This window comes from Apus apus, chromosome 2, assembly GCF_020740795.1.
Source record: "Apus apus isolate bApuApu2 chromosome 2, bApuApu2.pri.cur, whole genome shotgun sequence".
Taxonomy (NCBI): Eukaryota; Metazoa; Chordata; class Aves; order Apodiformes; family Apodidae; genus Apus; species Apus apus.
This window is the reverse complement of record NC_067283.1, coordinates 59,758,903-59,771,479: the sequence shown is the minus strand read 5'-3', so window position 1 is coordinate 59,771,479 and position 12,577 is coordinate 59,758,903. Positions and strand designations below refer to the sequence as shown.

Genomic DNA, 12,577 nt, shown 5'->3' with positions numbered 1-12,577 from the left:
CTGAGTCAAACAGTAACACCCTTCCACTGAAATATTCAATTCTGTTCACTTTCTAAATATTTTTAATTATTTTGCATAAACATTCAGAGGGATTATGGAAATTAAAGAAGAAAAATGTTAAAATTGAAAACCAGCAATCTCAGAAGTATATTATCATACAGGAATTGTGTACCTTCCCCTCAGGTTACTGCAAAGTTAATCAAAAACATTTACTTCAAACCTAGCTTCTCACTGCCACAGCAAACTATGAGAAAAGAAAGTACACATTTATAAGCTTGCCTAGATCACCATAAAATTTAAGAGATAAGGAGTAGGATTAGAAACACTGATCTCACTCCCACTCGTAATGTGCTTGAAATACAAACCTATCTTTCTGCCTCAATTGAAATGAGCTTTGTATCCATTTGTATTTTTATTATTTGCCATAGCACTATATAGGTAGCCTTACTAAAAATCAATCACAGGTAAGTAAAAAATTTAACTGTTCTCAGAGTTTGTGGGAGGATGCAAGCCTTTTGATGAAAACAAATAATTACGGTCCACAAATAGGTAAAATTAGTCTCTCTAGCTAATTAAACAAATGACAAGCCAAGTTTCAGGAAAAAGGATTAAATGATACAATACAATATGGAGGAGTTTCCATTACTTGGTAATGAAAAGACTGATTATTCAGAAGACTGTCTTGCAGGCAGAATTGTTTAAAGATGGCTATATACTAAACCGAATAGATTCCCTTTTTGTCCAAAGGTTACAGAAGAAGCATGCAGGGTCATGTGTGTAAATGTGTGTCAGGAACCGATGTTGGGGGGTGACCCACGCAGAAAGCGTCCGAACGGGCCCCAGGGAAGAGGGAAAAGGGCCCACCTGCTGCATCCATGCCCCTTTCAAATGCTTCCTGAATTTTAACTGATACTAAATCTGTCTCAAAGTAGTTTTTAGATCATTCATCCTGCAAGACTAAAAAACCTTGTGAACACAGCAGCTGGTGTTTGGGAGCTGGAGTCCAGGTCCTCTTCCACGTGAATTAATTCACTTACTTAAATGAAAAGTTTCACACTCCACTCCACCATGAGCAGGAATGGAACTAGCTTCCTTAGATATTAGATAAATTACCCTACCGCACAGCCAGCAGCTGCTGCCTTCTAATAATGGCTGTGGATATCTGGAACTGGATCAGACCCTCAATTATTAGCAAATGAGGGAAGAGAACAGATGGAGAGAATAAATTATACATCCATATTGGCAAAACAACTGACAGCATTCATGCTCTTCTTGTTGGTAATAAAATAATAATTTTAATAACAAAATTTTGTAAGTCAAAGTCAACACAGAGAAACACAAAAACTACCTCTCTCACATTTCTTATCTGGGGAAAAAAAGCAAGGACTTTCCACAAAACCTGCACATTTCATTAAATAAAGAATAATACTGGCACCAACAGAGATTATCAATGCCTAAAAAGTAACAAATAATCAAAATTATAAGTTAGAGAGTTCTTGTAAATCCCAACTAATCCCACGCTAAAGCCCAAGGAAATGGTATACAAAAAGACATAGTTTTACAACTATGGTGTGACATCATCTTAGGTAGGATCATTTCTAAGAACTTGGTAAAAGTACAGCTGAAGAAAATAATTTCTTACTCTTGTCAAGCTCTTAAAAAATATCCAGGCTAGCACAACAGTGTAGCAGCCAGCCCTATATTCAGGGCGTGGTGTGAAATCTTAAGGAGAACTCTGATTTCTAGACTGAACAAAGACATGTCTGAAATAAAATTACAGATGTACATATTTATGTTTGAAAAAAGCACTTTCAAAAAAGTTATCAAGAAAGGAAGCTAAATTGCAATTCAGACAGAACTTTTGTTCAAATACAGCTCACCATGCTTTCAAAAAGATTTACTGTGCAAAAAGCCAGTTCCTGTAACTAACCTGCAAAAGAGCGGCGTTTTATGTTTAGCTCGTTGGACACACGTACTTCAGTGCACAGTTTCAGCATCAATAACATAGTAATGATCATGATAATGCTTTGCCATAAAAGAGGGGATTCAAAACGCCTTCCAAACCTAAAAAAAAAAAAAAGTAAATACATTCAGTATCTCAAAGATGACAAGCATTGTTCTCAGTTACTTTCATTCTTTGATCCTGTCTAAGCACCTGAAAAAGGAAATCCTAACAGTAAAAGGCATGAAAAGTTGAGGAAGAGAAAGTCACCAGTCAAATCTGGATGCACATACAGAATTTCAGAGTCACAATCCCCTTGCAGGAGTGAGGCTGTGAGGCACACACACCTTCTTAATTCCCTCACAATACAGTTAAGGCCATTGTCTGAGCAGATCATGAACTGGAGACTTTGGTGTCACAGGCCTGGCATCCACTGCCACCTTCTTGACAGTTCCTGTTTGAACCCTAGCAAAATACACTTTATGCTTGGGCTACCTTCATAGCAGAGCTTTGTGTTAGTAAACACCAGCTAGGTTCACCATCACACACTCACACAACACTGCATTTCCACTATAGTAATTTCACCAGAGAGATATGTTTTGAGTCAATTAATAAGGGACAAGAGAGACACTAGAAAGTCCTTGACTAGCTTCCTTGGAAATCTTCCTATGCAGAACAGCCAAGCAGCCCAAACCAATGAAAATGGCCACGTACTTCCTGCCTAATGGCATACAGCTAAGGAAACAAAACACCTTGAGCCTCCACACCACTGCCAAAGACACCACCAGTAGCTATTGGAAGAACAATCGTGTGTACCTTAGTCCCTCCCCTTCTTTCTATCCTCAATGGATTTGTGCTGGGCCACTGGAAAGCCATTATCATAACAAGTTTGGAGGATGCTATGAGTAAGGAAATAGAGAACAAAACTGATGCATGTGATCACAGGAAGAGTGCTCTCTGGCTAAGTCTTTCACTGCACCGGGAATAAAATGCAAGGGAGAACAAAAGTTTATGGGCCAGTTTATGCCCCATGCCCATGATCTGAAAGCTAATTCAGTCTATTATGCTGACCGTGGCCAAGTTCCCCTGTAATTCACTACTATTGTATTTGTCTCTTATTCAAGGAATGAGGGGAAAAAACTGAAAATACTTACTTAGAACTACAGAGCAGTCAAAACTGTTTACAGTTAGAAAAAAAAAAATCTCCAATTACAAATGCATTTGCGTGTAAAAATGCAGTAATGCATTTAAGAGGGTCTGAGTTAGCAGCTCAGTAAACTAGAGGAAAGCATGACGGTAAATCCAGTGCAGGTCACTGCAAGGTTAGTTTCTTCCTGCTGATGAGATTACTGGCCATTTAGTAAAAAGCACCTCACAAAATTATTGTTTGCAGTATCCACCCACTGCAAACATACCTGAGCACTGCCACCTGCAGTCTGATCGTAACAATTTACCATCACCACAACCCTGTAAAAACTGGGGGAAAGGGAGAGTAAAACAAAACTCACAACACACAAGAGAGGTAAACTAGAAATTTTTAAAAATCTAATAGGGACTTCAAACAATGCACAACACAGATTTTTTTTACAACTCTCAAGCCAAAGTTTACAAAACATAACATGCTCACATGACACATCTCTTCAAACACCAACCCCCAAACTGAGCTTTGTAGGCAACAACTAAGCTAGGTACATCTACATGAAATCAAACAGCTGCCACAGAGACCAACAGGCAGCTACCAGGACATGGCCTAACAGATATCTGGCCACACTACCATGACAACACAACTGAAGGGAATCAGTGTCAAGGTCCAGTGTCAGGGTTTTGAACCTTTAAAGACGGAACATTCATTTTGCCGAGGGTCATGGAAACAAACACCACTCCAAGATGCTTACTCTACTTTGCATTGCTGTTAGGGCCTGCCAGAGCAACATTAATCCAGTTTAAGACTCCTCACGTCACCTTGAGCTAGGAGTACTACAAGATAAAAGCCCTGCAGGGAAAGCATGAAGTCCTAAGTTCTGATTACTTTCTGCCTCATACAGGTGATTCCTATCTTTGCCACAGCAGGAGCCAGGAAGAAGAGGAACATTAGAGTATTGATTACAAGAGAAAGATTAAGAGCCTTAGGATACTGGAACAGGCTCCCAGAAAAGAACAACTTGAAAGTCCTAGGAACGAGGTGTTCACCATCATTATTCTGCATTTTCACCCCACAACTACAATATGTGACATAAAGCGAACAACTGTGACAACAGTAGTATTCAGGGAACTCAGACTACAAGGAGAAAAAGTTTTTTAGTGCTTACTTAATACTGTAAAAACAAAATCTCTTTTTTTTTTCCTGTACTAGAAAAATGTGCGAAGAAAGGGGAGGGGGAAGTGAGAGTAAAGGGAAGTGAACATTCAAGCCAGAGCAGAGACTAACTAGTCATGGAGAAAACTAGGTAATTACATCAGTACAACTCTGTCCTGTTGCAATAACGCTGCTGTTCCAGCCCTGGGCCTACTCCTGCACGCCATGCCAGCTCAGCTTTCCCCTGCTGGCTGATGTCCCAGGCAGTGGCCTCTCACCTCTCCTCTGCCTGACCATGGGCAGGCCTAGCACAGCACCCACCACTTCAGCTTTCTCAGGTACTTCCACTCACTGCAGAGTGGAAACACCAAGGTTGCTGTAAGCCTCACCGCTCTGCGTCAACTTTTCCACCTCTCTGGGAAGCTAGTTACAGATTCCAGGCAAGACAGAAAGCGTGCAGTATACTGCACACACCACCACGGACCTGACAACAGCCTGGTGTTGCAGCATGGCAGCTGTATCTAAATAATTTAATCAGCAGAAAGAACAAGAAGCAAGCTAGTTTTACAACAGGATCTCTTGGTAAGAGTTTCTCCTTGACACACACTTCCAGGACTTTAAAGAGCGCCCAAAACAAGCAGGAAGAATAACCCCATGTATCAGCACAGGTTGGGGGCTGACCTGTGGGGAAAAGGACCTCAGGGTCCTGGTGAAAAACAGGGTGACCATAAGCCAACAATGTGTCCTTGAGAGCAAGAAGGCCAATGGCATGCTGGGGTACATCAAAAAGAGTGTGTCCAGTAGGTCAAGGGAGGTTATACTGCCCTGTGAGGCCACATCTGGAATACTGCATCCAGTTCTCAGCTCCCCAGTTCATAAAGGACAAGGAACTACTGGAGAGAGACTACACAGGGCCAGAGAGATGGTTAGAGCAATGTATCATCTGCCCTATGAGGAAAGGCTGAGAGAGCTGGATCTGTTCAGCCTGGAGAAGATAAGACTGAAGGGGGGATCTCATAAATGCTTATAAGCATCTACAGGGGGGTGTCAGGAGGACCAGACCCGTCTCTTTTCAGCAGTGTCCAATGACAGGATAAGGGGCAATGGGCACAAACTAGAACACAGGAGATTCAACCTAAACATAAGTAAAAAGTTTTTTACTGTGAGGGTAACCAAGCACAGGAACAGGCTGCCCAGAGAGGGTGTGGAGTAGATCATCTTCAGAGGTCCCTTCCAACCCCTAACATTCTGGGATTCTCACTTAGGCATAAAAAAAAAAAACAAACTACTTTACCTTTTCTTTTTTTACAGAAGAACAGCACACTTTATCCTTACTCTCTAGCATTTATAGAAAGGAGAAATTGCATAACACTTTTGCTCTCAATATCTAAGCATGATTCCAGCAGCAGGCCATGTGTAACAAAATCTTTCAAAATTGTATTCACTCTTTCAGCTTGGTTTATAACATCAGCCCACCTTCCCCACATGTCAAAGGCTGGCACGATTCATTTTAGTAACAGAACTCTTAAAAGCGAAAGTTTCTTCTTCCCAGAGGAAGTACTACAAAAAGGCATCACTGACACGCTATCTACAGCCAAAATAACACCTGACAGCAGGGACCTGATCCACAAGCAGCACTGCAGGTGCTACAGCAAAATAAATAAATATGTAGGAAACTACCCCAGAAAATAGCAAGTCTAACATTTTCCTATAAAGTACCTTTAGCTGCATGTGTCTTCGTAAGCCTCCACTCGTAACAGGGAGATTATTTCCTTGACTCCCTGTGGCACAGAGAGCTCCCAGTTCTACTGATATTACATTTTTCAGAACGCACTTTGCTTCAGGTGAACCAATGTGGAATGGGTAGAGGTTTATCTTTACTCAAAAAGAACACACTCCATGGTTTTTGACTTCTCCCTGATTGTCAGAACGTGTTTTCACATTTTGTCTTAAAGTAACTATTTTGTGAGAACAACTCCAAAACTGGTCAGTTTTATTTTCTGCTGTTTGGATTTCTATAGTGTTGCTTTATGAGTTTTAGGCCAGTGACCCACAGAATTGCACCTTGAAACCTTTGGAAAGACTATTGTCTTCCTGGAAAAGATACAAACCCTATTATACTACTACATAAAATAGTTTATGGACTGCAAAACTGAGGGGAAAAAAGAGAGTCTAAAGACCTCTGGGAATAGCAGGGAACATAACTACTTTTGGCTGAAGTTACTCAAGATACAAATAAAAATGCCTACTGCTGACTTCTAAGAAATCTGCAGTTTCCTTTCCTCTAGCTATTCATTCTGATTTTCATATTAAGAGAAACCATAATTTATCTTACCATAAGCTGTTTTACAGAAAGAAAGGGGGAAGAGAGAGAGGGGGAAGAGACAGAGAACTCACAAGTAATTTTTTTCTGCATCCTCCACCCCCAACTGATTATACAACTCTGACAAGCATTTTTGTTCCTCTTCTCAATCATGTCAACACAAAGCTAGTCAGCTGGCACACTAGAAGATATGTCCATCTTGGTCACAACTGAGTTCATGTGCCACAGTGCACTCTGAAGCTGGCCCACAACTTCAAAACAGCCTATCACACCTTAGCCAGATGATTAACCGCCTCAAAGTTCATGCATCAGCAAGACTCGAGGTATTTTAAAAGCCAGTCTTGAACAAGAAATCAGAGGTAACGCTAGCAAGTACAATAAAACATTAGCTAACAAAAAAGATAATGAAGCATTTTATTAAAAATGCCAAGGGGAAAAAATTGATACCAGATGTTTTGGGGCATGCAAAGGCGTTGAGCTTTGCACCGCGTCTTCCTCCTTATCCACAGCACAGGCCTTCTCCAGGCTGATCAGTCCAGAAGTTGAACTGAGCGCAGGGCAAGGAGCAATGACCTATGGCGTCTGGAGAAGACAGATGGGAGAAGCAGTACTGACAATGGTAGAAGGACTAGAACCAAGGAGCAGGTGATACCAGTCATAAATCATGACCAGCAGCTACAGTGGCATCACAAAATAAATGCTGATTCAAGTATAATATAAAATCATCTGTATAAAACAAAGAATTACTACTAAAATTAAAGTTAACTTGATACCAAGTCTAGTCATAGCACAAAATCTACTTTTCACACTAGTAAACAGAGACCCTGTTGTGTGATGCTGTGGGCACAGAATGTCCACTTTTCACTTTTTTTTTTTCATAATGTTATTTAAAAGGGACAGAGACTTCACACACAGGCAACACACTAAACCACAACTTTGCACGGCCAAACTCCACTTTCTTTTTCTTAAACAAAAGGCATGTGTGCATAAACAAAGAGTGGAATCATCCCATTGCTACCCATATGTAATTTGCACGCTTGCAGACCTATCCTTTCCCACTGCTTTTCCACAAAGTTCTGGCGTAGAACTCCTTGTTGGAACACAGCATGGCCGAACACATGTAAGTGAAAGCAGGAATGTCTCTTTAAAGATGACATTTTAAGATTCTGTGAAACAGAGAAGCATGAAATATTACTTAATGTGTTACTGTCATCACTAGCAAAAAGAAGTTCTTTGAGCACACCCTGACACTAAGGGATTAGGTGGCAGGAAGACAAGGAGAGGCATTGCACTGAGTCCTTTTGACTTTAAAAGATGGCTTAGAACTGGAGGTGGTAAAATTGTGAAATTTGAGAAATTGTGAAAACAGGTAACTGGAAACAGGATTGTTATCCTTGATCTCACTAGTACTTTGTTCATTGGCTACTGTCACAGTGAACACACCAGCTGCAACTCTATTGACACATGAAGTGTGCCAAGATTAGGAAGTAAATACTGTATTTGGAGGGGAGACAAAAGATCAAATTTCACCCTCTGCAAAACCAGACTTAGAAAAAAAAACACACACAGGAAAAACAACCAACGCCACCAGGATACCTAAGCACAGTTCTAGGAACATGTGGAATCTGCCAGTTCACAAATAAGAAATGAGGCAATTGCCCCCCCAGCTCAGTTGAACAAAGTTATGGTAGAGCCATAGAGGAAAGGTGGGACTGGGTCTGTTATGAGTAACATGAGTGATACGGAAAGAAAAGCACTACTCAAGAGAAAATATACAGAGGAAACATGGTATAACAGGCAGGAACTGTCCGTTTCTGTTGCCTGCACATCTGAAATACATAACATTCCTCCCTGTGAGCCCCACTTCAAGAGTATATGAAATTCAGGGAAAATCTGAAAGTAACAAAAAAGAATTACAGAAATACCTCTAAAGTTAAAAATTAAAAAAACATTCCACAACATGAGCTATCCTAAAAATCAATATGGCCTGAAAAGCAACACTTAGAACTTGAAAGATTTTTTTACTACTTTAAGTACTTCTTTTTGGATCAGGGTGGAGGGGAAGTCAGAAGGGATGAATCTGGCACAAATCATACATGTAATATGCAGGGATATGGAAGACGAACTAAAAACAACTGAAAACAGCAGCTGTATGTCAGTACAGTTTTCAGAAGAGAGACCTGGAATAAAGTCTGGACTGGTTTGCTAAGAAGAAGGAGTGAACTTAACTGGTACTTTGAAAGTCAGATTGAGGAAAAATTTTACACAAAACAAAATTACTTTCTGTTCTGGGACAAGAGTGGACCAAATAATTTAATAATGACAAATAAAAACCTTCTCATTCCCTCCAATGAACATCACATACACAATTCAAATGTTTATGTCAAATTATCTAGAGTGCTGTATCCCAGACAATAGGTGACATTAAACAACTAACACAAAAATGGATTTCCCAGGCTGCTCTGTGTGTGCACTTTAAACAGGTTCACAGAAATCAGAGGCTCTTGCCTCTTGCTGTCTTCCTTTAATCATCCATTTGGCCACAGACAACATCCACCCTCAATACTCACTCCATGACTTACTACTGTTTATAACAAACTATCAGGGTTGCTGAATCTTTTTAAGTAAAGAAGCAAAATATTCTTTCTCAGGGAACAATGAATTATTATTAGGCACGTTCCCTGTCTTTCAGCTGAATAGAACTAGAAAGATATGATTCATTCTAAGTCAGACAGAAAGGTTTCTGCAGGCTCATGCCTGCAACATGTCCCCATAGTACCACAAGCCAGTGCATGCCTTACACTCCCTGTGCAGCCAGACACATCTCTGCACACACTGTGTGAAGGCATTCCATGCCACCACAGAGCTCCAAGAGGACCAGAGCCTCCATAGAGCTAGAATATGTCAGGGAGATTCCACCATGTGGCTTGAATACACACAATAAAAAAAAAAAATACATGATCTTATCGATACAATTGTGTTCTCTTTTGTAGTGTTGAAAAATCACAGAATCATAGATCTTTTAACATGGATATCAATTACAGCTTTCCCTTACTTGTAGTATTTGTTCTTTTGCACATCTCTTAACTAGATACGTTTAAAGTCAATTCAAAGTAAAGATTTTTCAGTTCTTCCACAGTCTAAGCCTCATTTAACAGATGCACTGCCTGGGTTCCCTACAAAATGCCATCAGATACCAATAATTTGTATATTTCAACCACCTCCAGTGAAACTAAAAATTAGTTTCTATTTCTCAAAACTGTCAGCTCTGGCTTTTCACTTGTCCTCTCCTCTACTTCCCTTCTGGGGAACTTTCTCCAACAGCTGCTCTGTACACTTCTCCCCAGGAAAACATAGGTCCAATGCCACCAGCTCTGATCTAGTGGTAACTCCTGAGTTTGAACACAAGCTGTGGTCCCAAGAGATGGTCCCTGTTTTTTCTCCACTCCAGCAAAGCACTTGTGTCACATTTTGCTGTAGAAAAATAATCCAAGAAACTCCTTATACTTCAAGAGTCAGAGGAGCTGTAAAAACAAACAGGAAACCAACAGAAGGATGTACCCTACTACCTATTACTTCTCTGGGGACAACAAAGCAGTATTTTGTAGTCAAAATGTTCTCAGAATTACTGTTCCTAGTTGCAGTGATTTCCCAGACTTTTCAGATTTCTTCTTTGGTTTCTCAACTACATTCTCAGAGCTGTAGCATTTATATTAAAAGAAGTAATGAGGAATAAAACTTAACAAAATTAATTCGCAGAAAATACTCCCCAGTAACATTTTTTTGTCCAGCAACACAAGAATTACATATGGAAACGAACTGGTTTTTAAATACTGAAAGTGTTGCTGAAAACAAAAATAATTTGCTTTAAAAGATAGCCCCCCTTTTGCCTGATTATCAAAGAATTATTACTTCCATCTGCTGCTGCGCATGGAGCTCTACAAGTGAGCCCACTCTGAAGTCAAGCTGGCATCCCAAGAAGATTCAAGAACATATGGCAAGCAACCCAACGATATTAATACCAACTAGTTGCTAGAACAAGCATGCAAGACCAGGGCCTTCACTCTGAGAACAGAGCTAGAGGGGCAAGGGAAATACAGTCAGAAAGAAAAAAAAAATATGCCTTAGAATAACTCTTTTTTCTTTACCCAAAAGTTGCATGTTGGAAAATCAGAGCGCTGATAATCAGATGTGGCAAGGGTAAGGACACAGCACCTGAGCCCAGTTCATCCTGCTCAATGCAGATTCACCCACTTACGGGAAGACCGTATTTTGACCTCCAAGAGAGGGGCGAAAAGTACGTAAAACACACTTGTCTTCTCAAATATTCCAAATCAGAGCTTTACAACTAGCAAGCAAGAACCTTTAGAGCTGGGCAAACAAAACCAACTTACCAAAAAAGTATCCGCAAAATGTTGGCGACCAGTAACACCAGGCAGACGTAGGTGGAAAAGCCCTCCGCGTTCTGTGTCCGCCGGATGTCCCGGTACTGCGGGATGTAGGGCACCACGCCGCCGAACACCATGGCCCCCGCAGCCCCCCACGACAGCAGCTGCTGCATCGGCACCAGCAGCCACTCCAAGCCTCCCGCCTCCATGGCGGGGGAACGCAGCCCCGCTGGGGGACGGCCTCCCGCCGCACAGAGGGGGCTTCAGCCACGCACAGGCTCCCGGGCGGGATGCGGCCCCGCGGCAGCGGCCTCCCGCGCACAGCCAGGACCTGCTGAAAGGGACGGGACGTCAGGCTCTGCCGAGGGCTGCCCCGGCCGCTCGCCGGGCACCAGCCAGCCGGGACCAGCGCCCCGCCACAGGGGCCGCCCCCGCCCGGCGCCACGCTCCCGCGCGGGGGATCCCCGGCCCCCGCACAGGCTGGGGGCGGCAGCAGCTCCCGCCCCGCTCCGCCGCTGGGACCTCCCGCCAACGGCCGGGGCGCCGGGCGGAGCGGCGGGGGGGCTGGCCGGGCGCGGACACGCGGCCCCCCCCGCCAGCAGGCTGCCCCAGCTCGCCCCTCTGGGGGGACACCCGCCCTCACCGCTCCCCCGGAGCCTCCCCACCTGCCCCCGGAGCTCCGGCCGCGGCCATCGCCCCCGCCCCCCGCTCCTCCGCAACCGCCGGCTGGCTGGGCGGCGGCGCGCGCGCGGGGCGGCCCTGACGCCACCGCGACCAACCGCGCCTCCGCCAATCAGCGCTGGGGCCGCTCCGCCCCGCGCGTGCCCGCGGCGGCCGGCGGGGCGGGGCCGGGCGGGGGCGCGCGCGGCCGGGAGGCCGGCGGGTGCCCCGGGGAGCGGGCTCTGCCGGCACGTGTCACGGGGGGGTGTCGGTGTCACCGGGGGAAGCCGGTGTCACCGGGGCGGCCCGTGTCACCGGGGCTGCCCCGGGCGGGACCGGCCCCGCCGCCGCCCCCCGGGGCCCCGCTGCGGGCCGCTGCGCGGGGGCGCTGCCCGGGCACGCCGAGGAGCGGCTGCGGCCGGCGTCCCGCCCGGCAGCTCGCCCCGCAGGGCGGAGGTTGCGCAGCTGCCCCGGGCCAGGAGCGGTCCCGGGCGGCCCCGAGGAGCTTTCCCTCCGCGCGCGGCTCTGAGGCGCGATCCCAGATCTCGCTCCCCTGACGGCGACTTCTGCCCTCGGAGCTGCGGGAGATTCCGTCACGCGTCATAAAAACGCTGGTGGATCCCAGAATTGCAGGTGCTCCTTAGCTAAATGCGACAGCACGGCGATCGGGACATCTTCCTTGCAAGACAGGGGCTTTTCTCCCGTCGTGGAGTTCATGAAAGAAAGGCGGCAGGGCACGGGGAAGGGGCAGCTGCTGTCCGAAGCGAGCAGACCTGCCAGCACTGCGCACAGGTGCCGTGCGGAGATGGGCTCCTGCGTCCTCGAACAGCTCCTTGAGGTGGCGGCAAACTTTAGCAACATTAGCAAGGATGGATCCCCCATTTATTTCTTCGTTTAGCCGGCTGTTCTATCGCCCAGTGACCCCTCCCCACCCAAGAAGGGGAATCAGGAAAAGGAAAGGAGACACA

At 44.7% G+C, this 12,577-nt stretch overlaps 1 protein-coding gene across 2 annotated transcripts in view; it reads right to left on the bottom strand.

Moving 5' to 3' along the window:
- The window catches only part of SLC66A2 (solute carrier family 66 member 2), a 65,053-nt gene extending 53,619 nt beyond the window's left edge, over positions 1-11,434 (bottom strand). For both annotated transcript variants that reach the window (XM_051611142.1, XM_051611143.1), the window contains exons 1-2: positions 10,956-11,434; positions 1,931-2,064 (exon numbers count right to left, since the gene is read on the bottom strand). In XM_051611142.1, coding sequence (XP_051467102.1) covers positions 1,931-2,064; positions 10,956-11,158 — 337 coding nt within the window. In that variant the 5' untranslated portion in view covers positions 11,159-11,434. The remainder of the gene's footprint in view (positions 1-1,930; positions 2,065-10,955) is intronic.
- Positions 11,435-12,577: the final 1,143 nt, after the last annotated feature.